This window comes from Sinocyclocheilus grahami, unplaced genomic scaffold (assembly GCF_001515645.1).
Source record: "Sinocyclocheilus grahami isolate Dianchi unplaced genomic scaffold, SAMN03320097.WGS_v1.1 scaffold106.1, whole genome shotgun sequence".
Classification (NCBI taxonomy): domain Eukaryota; kingdom Metazoa; phylum Chordata; class Actinopteri; order Cypriniformes; family Cyprinidae; genus Sinocyclocheilus; species Sinocyclocheilus grahami.
Genome location: NW_015505285.1, coordinates 1,807,786 through 1,828,004, shown reverse-complemented (window position 1 = coordinate 1,828,004; position 20,219 = coordinate 1,807,786). Strand labels below are relative to the sequence as shown.

The 20,219-nt window shown below is 39.0% G+C and overlaps 1 protein-coding gene across 3 annotated transcripts in view; it reads left to right on the top strand.

The window, feature by feature from the left end:
* The window catches only part of LOC107588626 (zinc finger MIZ domain-containing protein 1-like), a 136,852-nt gene that overhangs the window by 94,013 nt on the left and 22,620 nt on the right, over positions 1 to 20,219 (top strand). For all 3 annotated transcript variants that reach the window (XM_016276790.1, XM_016276786.1, XM_016276789.1), the window contains 3 exons: positions 2,714 to 2,833; positions 8,490 to 8,603; positions 13,047 to 13,152. In XM_016276790.1, coding sequence (XP_016132276.1) covers positions 2,765 to 2,833; positions 8,490 to 8,603; positions 13,047 to 13,152 — 289 coding nt within the window. In that variant the 5' untranslated portion in view covers positions 2,714 to 2,764. The remainder of the gene's footprint in view (positions 1 to 2,713; positions 2,834 to 8,489; positions 8,604 to 13,046; positions 13,153 to 20,219) is intronic.

Here is a 20,219-nt window from a genome sequence, read left to right as displayed (position 1 = left end):
CCTACTGTTTTTTGAGGTTTAGGTTCTGTATCCTGCTGATTTTTTATTTTTTTTTGAAAACCTGGATATCAACACCATGTCATTTTTTTTAAAGGGGGTGTAAATTTCATAAAATATTATGCTTTATGATACTGATATTGGTTAATTAAAACGAATTAAGTGATTTGTGTCCGCAATATTTTTGATCAATGTTTTTGTTATTCACACTTGTCAACTTAAATTATTTTTTGTAGCATTTTTTAAGTATAAGAGTGCAGGTTTGGAGATATAATGTCCACCAAAAGGCAAAATAAAAACACACACACACAGAAACGCATATAAGATTATATTTAATTATTTATTCAGCTAATAAGAAACATAATGGGCATTTAATATTATAATTATACTTATTTTATATAAAGAAAATGTGATTTGAGTTAGATAGGTCCAAGAGCAGTTAAATACTGTGAAATTTTTCCAGCATGGCCAAGTATCTGACTGTAAACTTTTTGTTTGGAATGACTCCATGGCCAGCTTGTGCTTCTCTTTGAATAATGAGAACAAGAGTTTGTTTTCATTGAGGTAGTTGGTGTGTTATATAACTGGTGTTTTTCCAGCCTTCATTGCCTGAGGGGTGAGAGAGTGATGCGTGATCAAGCTGTGTGGAGTTTTGGACTCTGCTTTACGGCTCTTTGACGTCATAGATCAGGATGTTCAGCTGCTGCTGTAAAGATGTTTTCATGTCATCATCTCCCTCTTGAAGCCCGTAGCTTAGAGTTTGCACACCAAACAAAAGCCGTCTCACGAGGAGGAGGAGGAGAGTGAGAGCACTCTTTCTTCCCCCCTCTCTCGTGCTCTCACTGCTGGTAGCTGGAGGTGAGAGTGACAGCGGGGTAAGGAGGGAAATAGTTAATCAATAGCCACAAGGTCAGACAGGCAAGCCTCTGGTTTGAACGTTCCCTGTTAGTGGGTTGGAGCAGAGGATTTGTAGCACTTGTAAAGGCTTAAAGAAACACTCAGCAGTTATTTGTGGTGGTGGTGATGGTCAGGGTGGCAGAACTGCAGTGTGTGAGAGAGAGAGACACCTGCTGGCCTTTGACTGTCATTGCAACCACACCGACCCAAATCCTGTCAGAGCGTTTTGCCAAATTAGCATTACATTTACTCATTGGCAGACGCATATATCTTAAGCGATTTCCATTGCATAAAAAACATCAGCTCACATATTTTCTATGCCCTTGCTGTTTCTAGTGCTGTGCTTTATAGTGTAAAAAAATGTTTATCCATATATTATTGTTTTGCAGTGTGTATATATCTGTGAAGAAAAACTGTTTCATATATGACTTGTTTAGAAAGAATATAGCTTTTTTATTGTATTTTTCAAGCATGCATTACAATTCAAAAGTTTTTTTTTGTTGGAAAATGAATAGGGAAATTAAGTCAGCATTGTTGTATTGTTATATTAATTTAAATATGTAATATTACTGTTTTACTGTATTTTTCAAATAATAAATATCAAATAAATGCAGCCCTAGTGAGAATAAGAAAATATAATTTTTATGCTTTAAATAAAGAAAAAAAAGAAATTGGTAATTGGGTGAAAAAAGGATAGATAGGGTTGAGTTCTTGGGTACCAGGCCTATGTTGCCTCATCCGTGACTTACATGCTTAAACATTTCATGCGAGCTTAAGAAAGCACTCTTAATACCTGTCCCGACATCACTTCCTGAAATGCACTGTCTGCTTTAACATATATAGGGCACTATCTAACCCTCCTGAGAGCCAGAGACGCTCCCCGTCCTGTCACGCACACAGCCAATGTATTTGAAGAGAGCTTTATCAGACCGCTGCAGTGGGTGGTGGGGGGAATTTTGCTGTCTGCCTGTTTTTTTTTTTCCACATTTGTGCCTTGGAATTTTAAGAGTGATGGTTGTGAAGTGGCCAGATGAGAGATGAAGTCCTGACGCTCCTGTTCCTCACCAATTAATCCTTCCGCATGTCGGCACAGTGAGTTACAGCGCCAGTTACGGGGCCTCGTGTTTATTTGCCAGTGAACACAACTGTAAATCAGCCTGCAGCGGCTAAATTGATAACCTTGAATGTAAGGCCTGATACCTTTAACAGCGTGTAATAGGCACACTGATGGGGATCAGGCATTTGCAGAGGTCTTATTGGAGTGTAATTGGTCACAGTTCTTTTCAGCACACACACACATTCTCTGCTCCATCCTTACTGAGTTGTGCTGTTTATTTTGCCAGCATTTTTTTGAAGATCACAGTTGTACTTGTAAGAAACTGAGAGGAGTGTCAAAGTTACACTGAAGCGACTTTGTCAACATGAAAGATGGATGGGATGGCTCCTCCTCACCCACTACTGAAATGTCATAGAGGTCTTATTGGAGTGTAATTGGTCACAGTTCTTTTCAGCACACACACACATTCTCTGCTCCATCCTTACTGAGTTGTGCTGTTTATTTTGCCAGCATTTTTTTTGAAGATCACAGTTGTACTTGTAAGAAACTGAGAGGAGTGTCAAAGTTACACTGAAGCGACTTTGTCAACATGAAAGATGGATGGGATGGCTCCTCCTCACCCACTACTGAAATGTCATCTGAGCGCTCGGTGTCTTTCAGGGCCTCATTGAGCGTGTGAGGAGATCGCAGATTTGCGCTGAAGTGCTTTGACGTTTTTCTCTCAGCCTGACACACTCCTCTCTTTGTCTGTCCATTTTTCAGAGAGAAGAACTTTAATGGCTTCCAGGTAGAGAGAAGGAGGCAGCAGTCAAGATGAACTCGATTCCGTCGATGGACAGGCACATACAGCAGACCAATGACAGGCTGCTGTGCATCAAACAGGTGAGGAGAAAAGAACCACAGTGACACAATGACCATCCGTCTGTCTGTCTGTCTGTGTGTCTGTGTGTCTGTTCATTGTTCCAGGGTCTCCTACTGCCTCTCTGATGGCGATCTGTAGTTTTCCGTTAGCTTGGCTCATATCAGGTTGCCGAATATGGTTGGAGTCTGAACCCTGCTGTCCTCCTCCTGTTGTTTTCCAAGCATCCCCTATCAGCCGGCACTTGTTTTTGTGTTCACAAACACAGGCACACTACTTAGCTGTCCAAATGCAGACATGCCATAGGCTTCTTTTACTTTTAAATTGAACTAATTATGCTACTGTTCAAAAGTTTGTGCACCGTAAGATTTTTTAAAAAGGAAATTAATACTTTTATTCAGCAGTGACGCACTGAACTGATCAAGAGTGAAAGTAAAAACATTTGTAATGTTACAAAAGATTTGCATTTTAAATAAATGTTTGAACTTTCTGTTCATCAAAGAATCCTGAAAAAGCTTTAGTAGGGGTTTCACAAAGCTGGAAAGCAGCACAGCTGTTTTCAACATATACATTTCTCTATAATATTTCTACTAATGATAATGCCAATAATAATAATTACTGTATATTACTTAATAAATAAAATTAATAATATCATGTGACACTGGAGACTAATAATGACTGCTAAAAATTCAGCTTTGTCATTTCAGTAATAAATAACATTTTAAAATATATTAAAATAGAAAAGAGTTACTTTAGATTGTCATGATATTTAACCATATTACTGTTTTTACTGTATTTAAAAAAAAAAAATGGTGACATTTCTTTCAAAAACATTAAAAAGTCTTACCAACACCAAACTCGAATGGTAGAGTATAATGACTACAGGTTAACCCAAAACCTAACACTATACCTAAATTAAGACTTTTTACATTTTCCCCTTTTGATTTGTCAGATCAACTCGCTTTACACATCACATCACATCATTTTATACAGTGTTTCTAAACCCTAAACCCTAAAGTGGGTATCAGTGCATTTAAAGCAAAGATTTGACTGATTTAAGAGCACTTCAGTTTATGAAAACCACTTCAAATGTCCTCATGTTTTAATATATCAAAGAGGACATTTGAAAAAGTAAAAAATGACACAACTATAGCCAGTCTTACACACAAGTAAGTATGACCCAATGCTATGTCTTGTGATTCTAGACTTGGATAATTGCAGTGTGCTGTGTAGGTGTGGCATTTTGTATCTCTTGACAGATTTATGAAAATATTTGACATGCCAACTTGTATATTACAGACAGTTCAGCATTTTTCATGTCCACACAGATTTCCGCTAGGCTTTGTTGTCTCTGCATCAATTAGGCAAGTCTTAGCGCTAATAAGATCATGTCTACAGCATGTAAGAATCCATTGAATTTCTGAGCCTATTTAATTGGTTACAAATGACACTGTTATCTCAGTTTTGTGTAGCAGATTGAGTCTGATTAAAGCTAAAGACAAAACGCAATCGATTGCTGCTCATTAATCATATTGATATGGCACATTTAGTGTGGTGAAAGTTGTCAGTTTAGCTGCCAGGACTATTGTCCCAGTGAGCTCAATTTAAGCAGAGAAAGTATACTTTATCATGTTATGTCCACATAATATTTTAGTCAGGGTTTTTTGCAGCAACAACAGTAATAAAGGTTTGCACAGAACACAGTAGTACATTTAAAACTTCCAAAGGTAAATGACCTCTAGTTTATGTGGAAATGCCAGTACCTTGACAATTTCTAAGCGTTCTCTTGTTTGTGACATCAATATGTCAAAAACCTGATACTCTTTCGATCTAATAGGGGTGTTTCCTTTCCTCTCTGTCCCGTTTCCCTCTTTTCATCATACTGTCATCCTGTCACTCAATCATACACCTGCCTGTCAGACAATCTATTCTTCCCTCAACTTTACTCAGTTGGTTATAATGACAGTAGTGTAAAACATCATGTCCAATCTCATGACTAACACCCACATGAAGCCATCAGCATGTTGTGATTGTAATGTCGATCAAACGGACCATTTTCTCTCTTGACTTCTTTGCCTTTTTTTCTACCCTCATACTGCCAGACTCTTGCACTGCCATCTGACTTTCATTTACAGAGCCCTTCCTACAGATTTCCTCTGTTTTCCCATTGTGGGCTTCCTCACCAGCAGTTAAAGCCCGCACACAGAGCAGTCGGCAACCAATAGCTGTCAATCACACAAAATGAGATCCTCTTCTGTCTGAGAGGAGCAGACTGACATCACATTCAACTGAAGTCGAAGTGGTGCATTGAACCGAATCACACGCTCAGCCAGATCAATTTGTCCTACAAATTTTTGTTAATTTTAACTGTATATTAAACAAGGCCTGATTACTGTCACACCTGTTTGCAATCAAGAAATCTCTTAAATAGGTCCTCATCCATCCTCCACACATCTGAATATTTGGGTTGAATTGTTCTGGAACAGTGTTGTAAATACAACTTAACCACTGATTTCTAGTCATGTCCTCTTTTGGAAGGCCAAACAAAGTAGTTTCGCTTTCAGAACGAAACACACAGCGTCTCCACAACATGGCAGCGGCAGCAACAGCGAGAATAAAAGTTACGCCGCCTTTCTTTGCGTGAACATTTGGGCTGCGTTAGGCAAATCTTCACGTGTTAGAACGAGCCGTTTTAGGTAGGCATGGTTGACTCTTAACTTTTATAAAGAATGTCTCTTTGGATTTGAGACTTTAGTCTTTACAACTTTACAGATCTTCTTTATGCACTAAGAGCTTGTAACACTCCAAAGAGAAAGGAAAAATTTAAATCGCATCATATGACCCCTTTAAGTAAAATTGTGGCGTCTGAGCTTAGTGTCCCCATTTTCTTTTTCTTATTTGTTGAGCTTCAATTTATTCTGCTAAGTAAAACTAAAACTCTTATCATTCACAGTGTTTACCTTTGAATGCATGATGAACATTTGGATGATCAGAACAATTCTCTTGGCTCGTTCTCCATCAAGAACATGAGGAGGAATTTAATGATTAGAAATAATAAGTGAAACATGGCACAGCAACTCAGTTTAATTAGACAGTCTTTCTTTTCTTTTTCTTCTTAAGAAGAAATTATCATTCACTTGGAACATGAATACAAATTTGCTGAAGAGTATTCTGATACTGGAGGAGGCGGTTATTCATGGTCCATGTCCCGTGTAGAACTGATGAAATGAGCTCGTGCTCAGGGATTTCCTATGACAGATTAGCTGATGAGAGAAATCGCCCTTAAGGTTTCAAGATCCTGACCTTCTTTTTTTTTGTCTTTTGTCTGAGTGCGACTTGAATAATTTGAAGATTCCGTTCCATAAAATTTCCTAATATGAGTTTTATTTTCTTAATTTAGTAATTAAAAATGTAGTCAATTTAGAGTCATATTCTGTACTTTTTATTATTATTATTTAAAATTTTTATCATGTTTCCTGCACCAGTACAAGAATATATTAAAAAAAATAATAATTTAAAATTATATAAATATATTATAAATATGCGTTTTTAGAAAATTAAGTTTTCGGTTTTCCATGTTTGTGTGTGAACTGTGTATATGGATATTCTTATGTTTGTGACATATTACTTCACAATGATTAATTTTTGCTGCTTAGTTCCTAAAATTGGACTGGGAGGACAGCAAGAAAGAAGCAAGAAAAATTTTATTTTCCATTATCATTGACTGTAATACAGTGATATTGTAGTATAGATGATCAGAAGTGTAGATGTCCAGGCCTGGTCAAGCAACATGACTTTAATGCCTCTGGAGTGACTGATCATAACACACAGAGCTGCCCTGAGGTGGAGAGGTCCTGTTTGGACACCACATGCTTAGCAGGGGAAAGGTGGAGTGCTGAGATTTGGCTGCTGTTGCGTTAACACCTGTTTTGTGATCCTGCCAAAAACCCTTCACTGCTGACACACGGATCTGAGTGCCCACCATCACAACAGTGAGCTTTCCATCCCCTCCTCTCTTTCCTGATAATCGTGTGGTAAGAGCCAGACACCAGAATGTCCGCTTAAACAAAGAGTCACCTCTCTCAAAATGGAGATTCTTTTCCACCAGCTTTTTGTGGCGCGAGGGGGAACATTTTCTACCCGCATATCCCTTATGCTGTGCAGGATTTACTCAGCGGGGTTCTGCGGCAGTAGACATTGGCTCTTTGTCAGATGAGCTCTTTGTCAACACACACACACCAAATTCACTCATTCAAATGGCGACCTCTGCCGCCCTCGGAAGACAATGCTGCTTCCTCGCTGCGAGCCGGGGAAGAGGAGGTGTCCGTCGGAGTATAATGGTCTTCAAAGTGAGCAGTCTCCTCCTCAGAGCGGCCAAACAGCGCTGGAGCATTAAACGTGCAAAGGCTCTGAAGTGGGAGTACAGATTGCTCGTTTGTTTAAATTTCTTGTCATGTCTTGTGCGCCACCGGTCGCTGGAGAGTTTGGGTGGGAGGAGGGTGGTCCTGAGGGGAGGATAAACAACCTTGGCACTCAATAAATAAATAAAAAAATCGTAGGGAAAAGAGAATAAGCCTCGTCTCATTCAATTCTGCCACAAAGCCCCCCCTCTTGTGCTCGCCTTATTGGCCGGCTCTGCTTGAGTTATGCTTTCAGAGGTGCAGATCTATTACATCTTAGTGGACAAAAGATGATGAAGAGTCTGGATTAGGACGCACTGCGGTGTGTGAGGAGGCCTTGAAGCACACTGAGCTCTTTGTCAGGAGGTGGATCTGTCCCAGAATGCACAGCTGCGTTCAGACCAGGAGGCCTTGGGTTACCGGCTGGGTTCTTGCAGAGCTGTGCAGATGCACCGAGTCAAAGGGCAGGAGGAGTTGGAGCACTTGGCTGACTGAAAACAATATCCACTTTAAGAACAAAATACCACCCCTTGTTGAATACTGGTTGTCAATATGCCATAAAATGTATAAGGGATATGGTATATGATTCAGAAAGGAGCAGAATCAGTTGAATGATTAGTTTTTTGGTTCACATCCTCAAAGTTTTTTTTATATATATTCATTAAATATTTTTCAGCAGGTTTTCAAGTGTTTCTGTCTGTTTAAAGAAATATTCTAGAATAGAACAAAGTCTAAATTAAACACACATTTCAGAGTTTTTAATTGCAGTTATAATATGAATGTATTAATAAGTAATAGTTGTTGTAAAATTATGTTCAATTTTATGATATATTAAATATCAAGTTATATATCAAAACTGATTTGATTTTCTATGATTTTCTTCTGTGGAACATAAAAGAAGATATTTCTATATATTCAAATTTTGGACAGAATTTCTTTAAGAGATTTTTTTTCTTTTTCTTTGTTTTTTTATTTTATTTAAGTTTTCTAAATCATCATTTAGTGGAATAATTTTTTAGGTGGGTAAACGTACTTATATTATGCTTATCTTGAATTCCTGCATGTGAAGTTTTAGTATGATTAGAGTATTATGATTTTTATGTGATATTTATGTGATGATAACATGTCATGTTGAAGTATTATGGTTATGTTTTCACAACAGTGTTGAATATTTGAATATTTTGTGTTTATTTTTAGTGCTAAAAATTACGTTTTTAAATATTGATTTTCCATCTAGATTTTAATGTTGTAATATTTGTGATTTCTTCTGTTCGAACAGCACTTACAGAATCCGGCCAATTTCCAGACAGCGGCCACGGAGCTACTGGACTGGTGTGGAGACCCACGAGCCTTCCAGCGGCCATTTGAGCAAAGCCTTATGGGATGCTTGACGGTAAGACAGCAGCTGCTCAAGTCTTGTCCTCATGTCAGGGGCCAGTGACGAAGGTTAAAGCAACAGTCACGCTTCACGTGTCCCTCTGCCCACCCACTGATCTCTCTCTCTCTCTCTGTTTCTTTTCTTCCCTCTTGTAACCTCTTCCTGAGACTGGTGTTTAAGGTTTTTATTTTTTTGGATTTTAAAATATCTTCTCCTATCTCACCATGCAGAATCAGGTATAATTAAACCATTAGTAAGCTGAACTTTTCACATTTCATTCTGTTTATTGATGCTAGTGTTGCTGAACATACAGTAGGACACTCGGCCCACATTCTCCATGACAGTCATTGACTATGGCATATTGCCAGTGTTTAGCACCTTCAGTCTGATTCAGGTCTCCAGTCCAGATGCTTTTCGTGGGCATATACAGACATTTCCCATTGATTTCAACTGGACTTATTTCATCCCCACTCCCACTCTGTGATCTGAATTATTCATATATTGATTTACTGGGAGGCTAGATTTGCATCAGGTGTCTTTGCTGAGATTTTCATGTCATTCATATGTCCTAGATCAGTGCTTCTCAACCGGGGCCACAATAAGCCTTAAAATAATTACATTTATTTTACTTCATAACATTCATTGACATCATATTTTTGAGGTTATTTATTTGTATTACAACAGAAGCACCAGAGGTAAATATAAGCTTAGATACGAGGACCTCCAAATATCGTCTTTCAAAAAGTTTGTAAAACAGTGTCCTGAGGTTTCTATGCCATTTTGTAGAATAAATAGTGTAAGAAATGTGGTTACACTGAAAGTTCCCAAAAAGTGCACTTTAAATACCCGGATAATGCACTTAATTAAGCAAAAATAACAAAACAAAAAACAGTGTGTGGAATGTTGGACTTTTCATGCACTCTGTTGCAGCTTTCCTTGCGTATTTCAGGGGATAGGGCTACATTTCAATGTTGGATGACAAAATAGCACTTACACTAGACGGTAGAGTGTATAGTGCCTCATTTGGGACATAACTCTCAATTAATCTTGCGCTAATATTTAGAGCCTTTGGAACTAAATGACAACTTTTTGCCAACAATGATGTTTTCTTGATTATTCTTTAAATACCACCCTTAACACTTTAAAACCCATACTTAACTTCCATTTAAGTTATTGATTGAATCCCTTAATAGCATTTTATTAGCATTTTTTAATGAATGAATGTACATTACCAGTCTGGAATAATTAAGATTTCTTAATGTTTTTGAAAGAAATCCCTTATGCTATTCAGCAGCAAAAACTCTTTTCAGCTTTGACAATAAGAAATGTTTCTAGAGCACCAAATCAGAGTACTAGAATGATTTCTGAAGGATCATGTGACGCTGCTGAAAAAAAATTTTTTTTTCTATTTTAAAATAGAAAACACTTATTTTAAATTTTAATGTTTCACAATATTACTGTTTTACTGCATTTCTGATCACATAAATGCAGCCTTTGTGAGCATAAGAGACTTCTTTCAAAAACATGAAAAGATCTTAATTATTCAAAATAACTGGTAGGGTGCGTGCAGTTTTATGTCACAGCTCAGAATAGTCATTAATGAAAGGTTTTGGGCTTTTGAGGGTTTTTGTGTGTGTGTTTAATGTTGTTAACCAATCAGTATTTGAAAGATATAATTTTTTGATTAGTCACATGGCATTAGCTCAAAACAACCTGACTAACCTGACTGCATCACAAAGGGGTCTCTGCACCAGCTGAGCTACTGCCTTTGAGATGAATGGGAATGTTAACGGACAGCTTTCTCCAGTTATTCCAGACTGCTCTGACAGCCTGAGTTTGGTTCAGCCTCTCTCTCTGGAGTTGGTGTCATGTGTGTACATGACAGTGTGTCCCTAGACACCGTCTTCACACCACACGCGTAAAAAGGATGCGCATTATGTTTGTTCTCTGTATATTGTAATTAATTTGTCTGATGCATTGGGGGTCCCTCAGAGAGCAGCGCAGAGGTTCTTCTCCCCAGGTGAGGATGGTGGAGAAATGAAAGAACTGGGGAGATAAGAAAGTTGGCTGACAGATGTGGACATGTCTTACACGTTCCCCCTCAGGCAGCAGGTAGCTCTCTGCTCTCCGCAGACCTGCATATGGAGCTGTTTTTCCATTGTCTCTCAGCTGCACAATATCTGCACTCAGCCAAATGATAAATGACATCTCCAAACTGTCAGTAGCTTTAGCGATGACAACTTTCTCTGCTGTCCCACTGTCTTTTCTTGTCAACCCTGCATATCTGCAGTGCTATGGGCCTCACTCTGGAAAGAAATAAATGGCCATTTTTTTCTTGTGTATTATATTGCGCGTCACTGTTTGTGTGCCCTCGGCCCTTTAGCAAAACTGTAACCGAGGAGATTTGTGTGGCTCAGTGATTCTGATATTTTTTTCTGTTGAATCACTTAAATATTTTAGGCCTGCGTTCTGAAAAGAGAGATTATGTGGAAAAGGCTTATGAGAGGATGCATTTCTAAACGCCAGTGGAATCTATACCAGCCCTCGTGGCAGCAAGCCTGGCTGCTGCGTTTGGCAAGTGCAGCTGCAGAAGGGAAATTAAAGTTTGGCAAGAGCGCAGCGTCACTGCCTGTCCAAAAATCCCAAAAAAAACTGGAGGACAAAAACTGGGCTTGATTTTCAGTTTCATAGATGCCATTCTAGAATCCCGTTAAGCTGTTATTTGACCATTAAATCATGAATAGAAATCTGTCAGCACAGGTTTGATTTGTCGTTTTTGTTGCACTGCCTTGGTAGCAGATGTATGACAATTTATGATTTAGAAGAGTCACGTTTGCACCCCATGTGGAACAAGCGCCGGGTGTTAAGAATTGAGAAGGTTAGTAAGTGGATAAATGCAGTGCACAGCTGCAGCAGTGTGATACATGAGTCATTAAACATCATGTGCAGCCTTGTTCAGATTTTACAGCAGATAATACAAAAGATTGAATGCCTCTCGTTTTATATTGGTTGTGTCTTTTTTTGATGGATAGAATAATAGAGAGTGAAAGGGGGAGACCAAATGAATTCTTTCAAATTGAATGTTATTCAGAGCAATTCAAACCCATAACTTTAAAATGAAAAAATAGGTGTCTTAAACACGAAATGTTTTTTCTTTTTGTCATTGTCAGCCTGTGGTCTAAAATATTTAAGCTTTCCTTTTGTATCATTTTAATGGAATAGGTTACCAAAAAATTATTTCAGTCTTTTTTTTACTCACATTTTGTGATGTTCTAATCCCATATTACTTTTTTTGTGGAATATAAATAAGATGTTTGGCAGAATTTTCTCACTGCTATTTTTCAGTGAATGGGGACCAGGGGCTGTAAAGCTCCAAAAAAGACAATAAAATGTCACAAGTGAAAAAAACATTTATTTTATTTATTTATTTATTTATTTTCACAGAGAGGGACTGAATAAGTTTTGCTTGGTATTATTTAACTTGGAATATACAGCCCCAGTATCCATATGTATTGCTGTTATGGCACTTTTTGGTAGTGGTTTGTCATTTAAGTTTGATAGCAACTTGGTCACCATTGACTTTCATTGTACGGAAAAGAGCAGCTTGAACATTCTGGTTAACTTCTCTTTTTGTGTTCTATGGTAAAAGTCAGTCATGCAGGTTTGGAACAATATGAGGGTGAGTAAATGACATTTTGGGGTGTTCAGTCCCTTTAAGAGATTCCACAGGTTAAGCCAGAGTTATGTATTCTGTGTGTAACATTGTCACCTACCATCTCTGTCTTACATGTGGCTTTATGGTTTTATTTACACGCTTTTGAATTGTTTCGCGAAAGATCACAAGATGCTTTGAAAGAAGCTGGAGTTGCGAGTTCAAGGGGCCAAGTGCGGGCTGTGGTCTCTGCGGATCAGGGGGTATTCAGAGAATGAACACAGACGTCTGCACACCAGTCACACAGATCTCTAGGGAAAGCTCATCAGTCGTGCCCTGCAAATATCAACACAGTCTTAACACTATTCTGCATCAGTGGAGGTGGCTGTTTTATCTTTGAGTGCATTATTCATGCACATATATAAATATTTGATATGATTGCACTAAAAACGGGAAATTGCTCTTTTATGAGTAGTTTTTGGAGAGATATTTGGTGTACAAGGAAGAGGGGGGTGGTAGCCGGGTGATGCGAGTATACCGCTGGTTCTCGCTTCTCTCATGGGAGACTGGGGTAGAATTTCAAGGAAGCTTAATTGCACATAGCTCATGTAGACTATTGAAAAATTCAATAGCCTTAATGCTAAAGAGTGTGTTTAGAACATTTCAGCTTGATTTTTCTTCAGTCTTTTAGTGGAGAACTCTGTTTGCACCTCTCCTGTGAATGCGAATAATGGACACACACATGCAGATGAAGCATGTGAGTACAAAAAGACCCATTTTAAAGCTCATATGGTCTCTTTCCGCAGGTTGTAAGTCGTGTGGCAGCGCAGCAGGGTTTTGACTTGGACCTCGGCTATCGGCTCCTGGCCGTGTGTGCGGCAAACCGAGACAAGTTCACCCCTAAGTCGGCAGGTGAGATCCGCTTCTCTCATTGCGATGTTTCTTCTCACTCATCACTGCTACAGACACTCTGCCTGTAATGAATCCACATTTCTCATTTAGCGATGTGACAGGAAATCTTTTAATTGCGGCATTATGCAATCAAAGCGCACGGCCATGCATTAGCATCCTTTCACTTTCCTTTGTCCGACACTCACTCGTCTCCTTAAGACGATTTAACTTCCCGAGGTTGTCTTTTCCTGACGATTTTACATGTGAAGCTCTCGGCGTGCCAGAAACACCCCCGAATAATTCATTGATAAGCCGCCAGAGTTCACTTTCCAACAATCATCCATCAGCAGAGCAGCATCTCGTTGTAATCAGCTCTGTTTGAAATCCTGACCTTCTCAGCCAATGCTGAGTGTCCTGTTCTTGTACATTTGTCAAAGTGAATTGCGGACGGGCATCAGCCAAACAGAGATAGATGGCCCGCAAACGCCGGGGTTGAGGTGTGTGAGTGTACTTCATTTGAGAAAGGCCTGACATGGCTCGCTGTTGAGAATGAAGATAAACTGTCCATTTGAACCATGGTTACTGTGGGACACCTTGGGCCTTCCAGAAACATTTTTTTTGTTCATATTTCTCTTTTTAGATCACTGCAAAAATTGTTTTCTTAATGAATATTTTTGTCTTTATACTTTAAAGCAGTGGTATTTTAGCAGTATTTATGTACTGTTACAGTATTCATTGAAATAGTTTTTATTTTTATGCTTTCAGTTTTCATTTCAGTTTTAGTATGTGTTATGTGTCTTTTGTTATTGTCTTTTTTTTATTAGTTTTTGGGTTTATTTCTAATTTATTTTTTATTTCCATTTCAGTTTTAGTTCGTTTTACAGCTTTTTTCAGTTAGTCACCAAGACAACATTTCTCTCTCTTTTTTAAGTTTTTCAATTAATGTTTGTTTTATTTTATTTTTTTATTTTTTCAGTTAACAAAATAATGATTATTAACAATAACAATAACATTTATTTATATAATTTTTTAATTTGCTTACTCCCAGTAATTACATTTGTTTTAAGGATGTCAGAAATTTTTACTCGAAAACAAGACAAAAATACTGATTAATAAATGTATTTTTTGCAGTAAATAGCTGAGATAGTGGCAGTATGCTCTTAGTAACACTCACATGGCTTGTTGTTTGGTAGCGGAAATATTTCTCAGTTTCAGTGATATCTCCAATATTTCAAATCAAGCAGAGTTTATACCAGTGGTTGCATTCAGAGCAGCGGCTGATAAAGAAATGGCTGCAAGCAGATATGACTCAGACTTCCTCTCTCTCAGTGCATCATGGGGGCATCCATCTTACCTCTATCATAAGGGTGTCTGCCACCCCAGACACACAGACGACAGTGGCAGGGCTCAGTCTCATAAACCCATCTTCCGTCCCTCTCGTTTTCTGTCCTCCTTGATGCCACACACTCTTTCTCTCTTTATCAGTCTACATCCATCACGCAAACACACACAGAAAGAGCAAAAGGAAAAAAAATAGAGAGAAGAGATATGCACGTCAGGTCAGGGATTTGAGAAAGTGCAGCCCCAGCGAAAACCCAGTGACAGGCAGGATGGCGACAGAGGGGCGGCCACCCGACACCACACACCGGAGTTCAGTGTGTCTGGCGCGCTCAGAGCCTGAGAGAAGCGAGACACTCCCACATTACACGATCAATGCACAATCAGGCGGCCGCGGAGAGGCAGTCACCGGCTGCAGGATGAATCCGTCATGTTTTGCTGTCTCTGTGATATAGAATGCAGCTGACACTGGGCTGTGAGGATGGCCAAAATCATCCACTTACACTTAGAATTACACTTCTGTTTGCCTCTCGTAAAAGAATGTTAAGTGCCTGTAATGGATAAATGCCAGAAGATGTCTTGTAGGATATAGTAAAGTAATTCATATATTTGTGCTTTGAGCTCTTGTTAATGTTACATTTTAACAGTTATAGTGCTATAAAATGGTCAATTGGATTCCTTTGTTTTTGACATGCGATGTAGGCAAATCTAACACATTTGCTTGAGGCATGTATTTTTCAATGACAAATTTGATGAGCACACTTTTATCATCACTGCAAAACAGTTAATCAATATATTTGTCTTGTTTTCCAATAATTTTTTTTTCATTCTGAATATCAGTAAAACATAAATTTGCAAAATTGTTAAAAAAAGAAAATACTTTTTTATTAAGTATTAATATTAATGTTGTAAATAGCATATATAAATAATTATATATAAATGTTCAATTATATATATATAAAAACATTAATTTATATATTATAAACTTAACATGGGGGGGGGGAATGTGAAATGTTATATATAAAAACATTTTATTATTATTAATGCGGAGTAATAATTAATACATTTGTAATTAGATTTAAAATGTATATAATACATTAATTTATACTGTATAAAAACAGGAGAAATAGAAAATGTGAAAAACATTAATAATTATATATGTAAGAATAATAATAGTTATTATTATAATACTGTACTATTATATATTTTATATTTTCTTGTGAATATTATTATTATTATCATAAATGATCATAAACACTGATTGGAAAAGTGCATTGACAAAAGAAAGATATAATCAGTGCAAACTAAGTGATGGAAGCGCATTGTGCATTGTCACCAGCTGATCTTCAGGAAATGTGAGATGTGGTGTATGTGTGTAGATGAAGTCTAGTCTGTTAGTGCGTGCTGGTTTATGAGTGCTGACCTCTCTGTCAGCAGGATTATCCGGCAGTATTAATCTGTGATTATGGGAATTATTTGTCCACGGTGTGTTTGCATCTGTTTGTGTGTATGTGTTAGTGCTCTGATTGAGTCTGATCTTCTCTGCTTACATGCTACTGACAGACTATTTAACCTGGCTTTGTTTGGCACCCCACCGCCAGTGCAGTAGGATAATTATTTAGTCTAAAATCTCCCTCTTTAGAGCACAGAGTTGTGTCTGTACCAAGAAATGCTAAATACCTTGTCTGAGATGCTTTTATTGAGCATATGTTAATTATACATAGCATCACAATTGCTTTTGACGGTATTACAACAATATCCTGTCAGTCACAACAGTCTCCTCACTTAGATCAAAATCGAGTTCTTCCCTCTGTATGTGTCATGCTGATATTTAATTCAAGAGCAGGTTAGTTGAGAGATTGACAGCTAATGTGTTCATCTATTAGGCCATGTTTCTCATTCGCATGGCCCCATTCAGAAAGCCTGCTATTATTTAAGCATTTTCCTGAAAAAAAGTAAACTTTCCAAATCACGTTTGTGCCTGCATACAGGAGCCAGAGATAGTGTGCCATTGTTCAGAGTGAGATGTTGCGACAAGATAATTGCAAGGTGTGTCTCAATTCAAGTGTTTTTAAAGTCTGTTATTGAGCAGATTTGGCACGAAGCGCAGAAGACATTAAGTACAGGAATTTGAACAATGCTTTGTTTTTCCCTCTAAAATCTTTAACCAGTGTTTATAAGAATTCCATAGTTTCCATAGACACACTAACAAATAGTTTAAGTCGCTTTCTATAATAATTATGATTGATTCATTATGATTCAGTCATATATCAGTTATTTGTACAGTTTTGTGACTAAAACAAGTTTATGCACTCAGCAACCCTTACTGAGTGATGGTGTGCACATTTAATTGCATTTTAGTGAAAGGTCTTTCACCATATTCTAGTTTTTGGCCCCGATTGTTTTTTTTTAATATAGAGATACAGTTGTTTGATGCAATTGCACGTCAAAGTAAAGTTGACACACGGCTGTTCTCTGAGCAGCGGATTGGCTAAAGTATGAAATTGACCAATGGCCACACTGTGGGTTGAAATGGATCTCTCAACGCAATGGTGAGGAATGTTCCTGCTCTATATAGGAAGTCTGTCAGCAGCTTGTAAATCAGCCCAGCTGGAAGGCACGTCAGGAGAGCAACCAATCCGCCATGTCGAGGGTGACGGATCGCTTTCCAGCACCCAGCCGTAATTCACATGTCATGTTACACACATGGTTTACAGAGAAGACACAAGTGCAAATACACAAGAAACTCAAGCCTGGGGACCTCCCCGTTGGTTTGATATACCGCAAACCCTGCCTACCTCTATCTGCGTACAGTTCTCACTTCATACATTTACTTCAGACGATCACTGTGACTTTGAGTCTGCAACATCAAAGTAGAGATTGTTAGTGGGTCACAATCACCAATTGCCAGAATTAACAATTACCAAGCAAGTCAACAATTTCAATGCCAATTCAACAAATGTGAATAAATATTGACTATTGTTGATTAGCTAGTTATTTATTAGTTGGATTATAACATTAATTGTAACAAACTCCAAAAACTGCACTGAAACTGTAGAAAAAAAACATAAAATATACAATTCAGATATGTAGATTTTTGTATTTTAGTTAAAAAATATTTAAATGTACTGTATAGAATATTGCAGTTCAGAAATATTTATGAAAAGATAAAATCCACCATTTTCTGGTGAGACATAGTTAATTTGGGACTTAAATAAGTTTCAAGATTCTTCTCTTTTCTTCTGATGTAATCATTCAGCAACAGTTCAGCTACTTTTAGATGCTCCAGATCTGCTAGACTTTTTGTTCTTACAGAAACAAGCTGATTATTTCATTGTAGTTTGTAATCTGAAACTATTCTGCTGTATTATGATAGATTTTTACATCAAAAGCATCAGGTTATTTATAAGATTGCTCATTTGTAAAGTACTGAAGTTGAGAGCTGCAGAGAATGACTGGAGTGATGTGTTTGTGTTGGTGGAGGGTTATGACTCACTGCTTTGCAGTAAAAGTTAAAGGAAGCTCAAGTTCCTGTTTGAGCCAGCTTTGGCTCTTCACCTCCTTTTTCATGTAGCCCGTAGCCTTGACATCTCTCATTTTCTCTGAGTTATTTCATCCCCTCGTAGCTTGATATTAAAGGTATCTGTCACACGCAGCGCTTCAATGCCGGCCAGGGAGACGGCGCACATACTGAGGTCTTGATGCTTCGTGCTACATAGTAAGTCTTTGTGGCTACAATACATTGGAGCTTTCAATGAATTATTGCTAATTTGATGTCACTTGAAATTATTACAGTGCTTTTTTTTGTGCAGCGTCAAGAAAAATCCTGCTGTTCATACAGCGTTTTTATTAGCAAATTAGGCGATGCTAATTCAAGGACTGAAGAACAGCTATGTATTAATTCATTAATGGACGCATGCTATTGACAGCCCAGGGAAGTGCTGGATCCCTTTCTGATATTCAACACTTTTAGATGTGTGTAATTAACAGTGTTAGCAAGTGTCAAGTTAGGCACTTAGCGTTAAAAGCTAACACAGTTTCCATTAATTTCACCCTCGCACGACACTCAGGAGGGCCGCCCACCAGCCCCGGGCTTAATTAGCGTGCGCAGTCTGATGGATTTATACTTCAGTGTCATGTGATTAGCTCACCAATGAACGGGATTCACCCTCTTTGATAGCAGTAATCGCAGGGCTGCGAATGCAGAATTAACCGAATTGATCTGAGCGTGTTGTTTGTTCTCAGTCTTTCTTTGGATGATTTGGTTGAGGGCCAAGATACAGCCCGTCTGCCACTATAGGCCCCGCCCCCTCTTTGCAAGTTTGAAATGTGAGCCGCCCATGCCCCCCCCCTTCTGCCCTCTGGCAAAGTGGCCGTCGCATTGCATGGATGTGAGTGAGTGAGTGCGTGTGTGTTTGTATGAATGAATAAGGGTTTTAGGCATGTGGATGTCACTTAGGACACCATACATCTGAGGTGAGAGTACATTTGCTGCTTTTTCTTCCTCTGTCTCTCTTCTCTTTCCCTGCCGCCACGTCCCTCTCTTTCTTTCTCTCTTGCTGCTTTTTTTAACCCTTTTGAAACACAACGGTGCTTCCTGTTCATTTTGTGGTTTTGCACTGCAGACACTTTACAGGCTTGTCATTCTGTATTTGTGTGTCTGAAGTTTTCGAAGAGCTTAACCTGATTCCCTGTGGGCTACGTAACCCTTTTGAAACACAACGGTGCTTCCTGTTCATTTTGTGGTTTTGCACTGCAGACACTTAACAGGCTTGTCATTCTGTATTTGTGTGTCTGAAGTTTTCGAAGAGCTTAACCTGATTCCCTGTGGGCTACGTCTTGGAGCAGAGGAGCCAGGTATAGCAGGAGCCCATTAGCACAGAACTCTATCTGTGATTGGCTTTGCACTGGAAACCCAGAGACCGCCGCTGAATAATTGATGTGCATTGTGCAGTCGCTGGACAGGCGAAGAGAGGGAAAACAGAGAGAGAGCCCCAGACAATCAGACCGAGATAGGCAGAAAAGCTTGTAGATTTCTCACGGGTTCGTCTTTGCCTGCTGGTAAAATCCCATTTTCTCTGTGCAATGAGAAGACTGCGATGAGAGCCAGATCTCAAGCGTTGGTAAGTCACGTGACGGTCGGAGTGCATGCGGGCGAGTTGCAGGCAGGTGTATGCGCAAGTCCTGCACATGATCGAGTCGTAACAACTGACTGCGTTTGACCTAGTTCCCTCTCTCCCACACAAACGCTCACACATAGAGGGTCAGAGTGAGCTTGATTATCTCCAGGAGGAGAGCTGACCTACTTGAGGCACAGTGTTTTTGTCAGTCCTTTAGCAGGTTGACGAGAGCCTGGCGACAGCGTGGCTCCAGCCGGTTACATGGAGAGTCTCTTCCTCTATGCTGGCTACTGCGAGTGTGTGTTCGTTCTTTATGGCGTTGTAAATCATTGGATGGGGGAGCGTTTTTTTGCAGTGCATTCGAGGTTCTGTTCGACGGGCCAATTTGTGGGGGAATGAACGTGGGAATTTCTGTGAGGGGGGGGGGGGGGGGGGGGGGGGGGCCCCGGGTGAGAGAGAGCCAGACGCTTCATCTATCTTCCTCCGAGGAGGTGGATGTGACGAGTGTCGAGACAGAGGAGACTCGCCACCACAGTCCCTCGCATATGAGGTGTGATTCGTGATTATGGGGGGTGATTCGCGCCAAAAATAAAATATCGTTTGGCCAGCCTAGAAACAGGACGCTCGTCC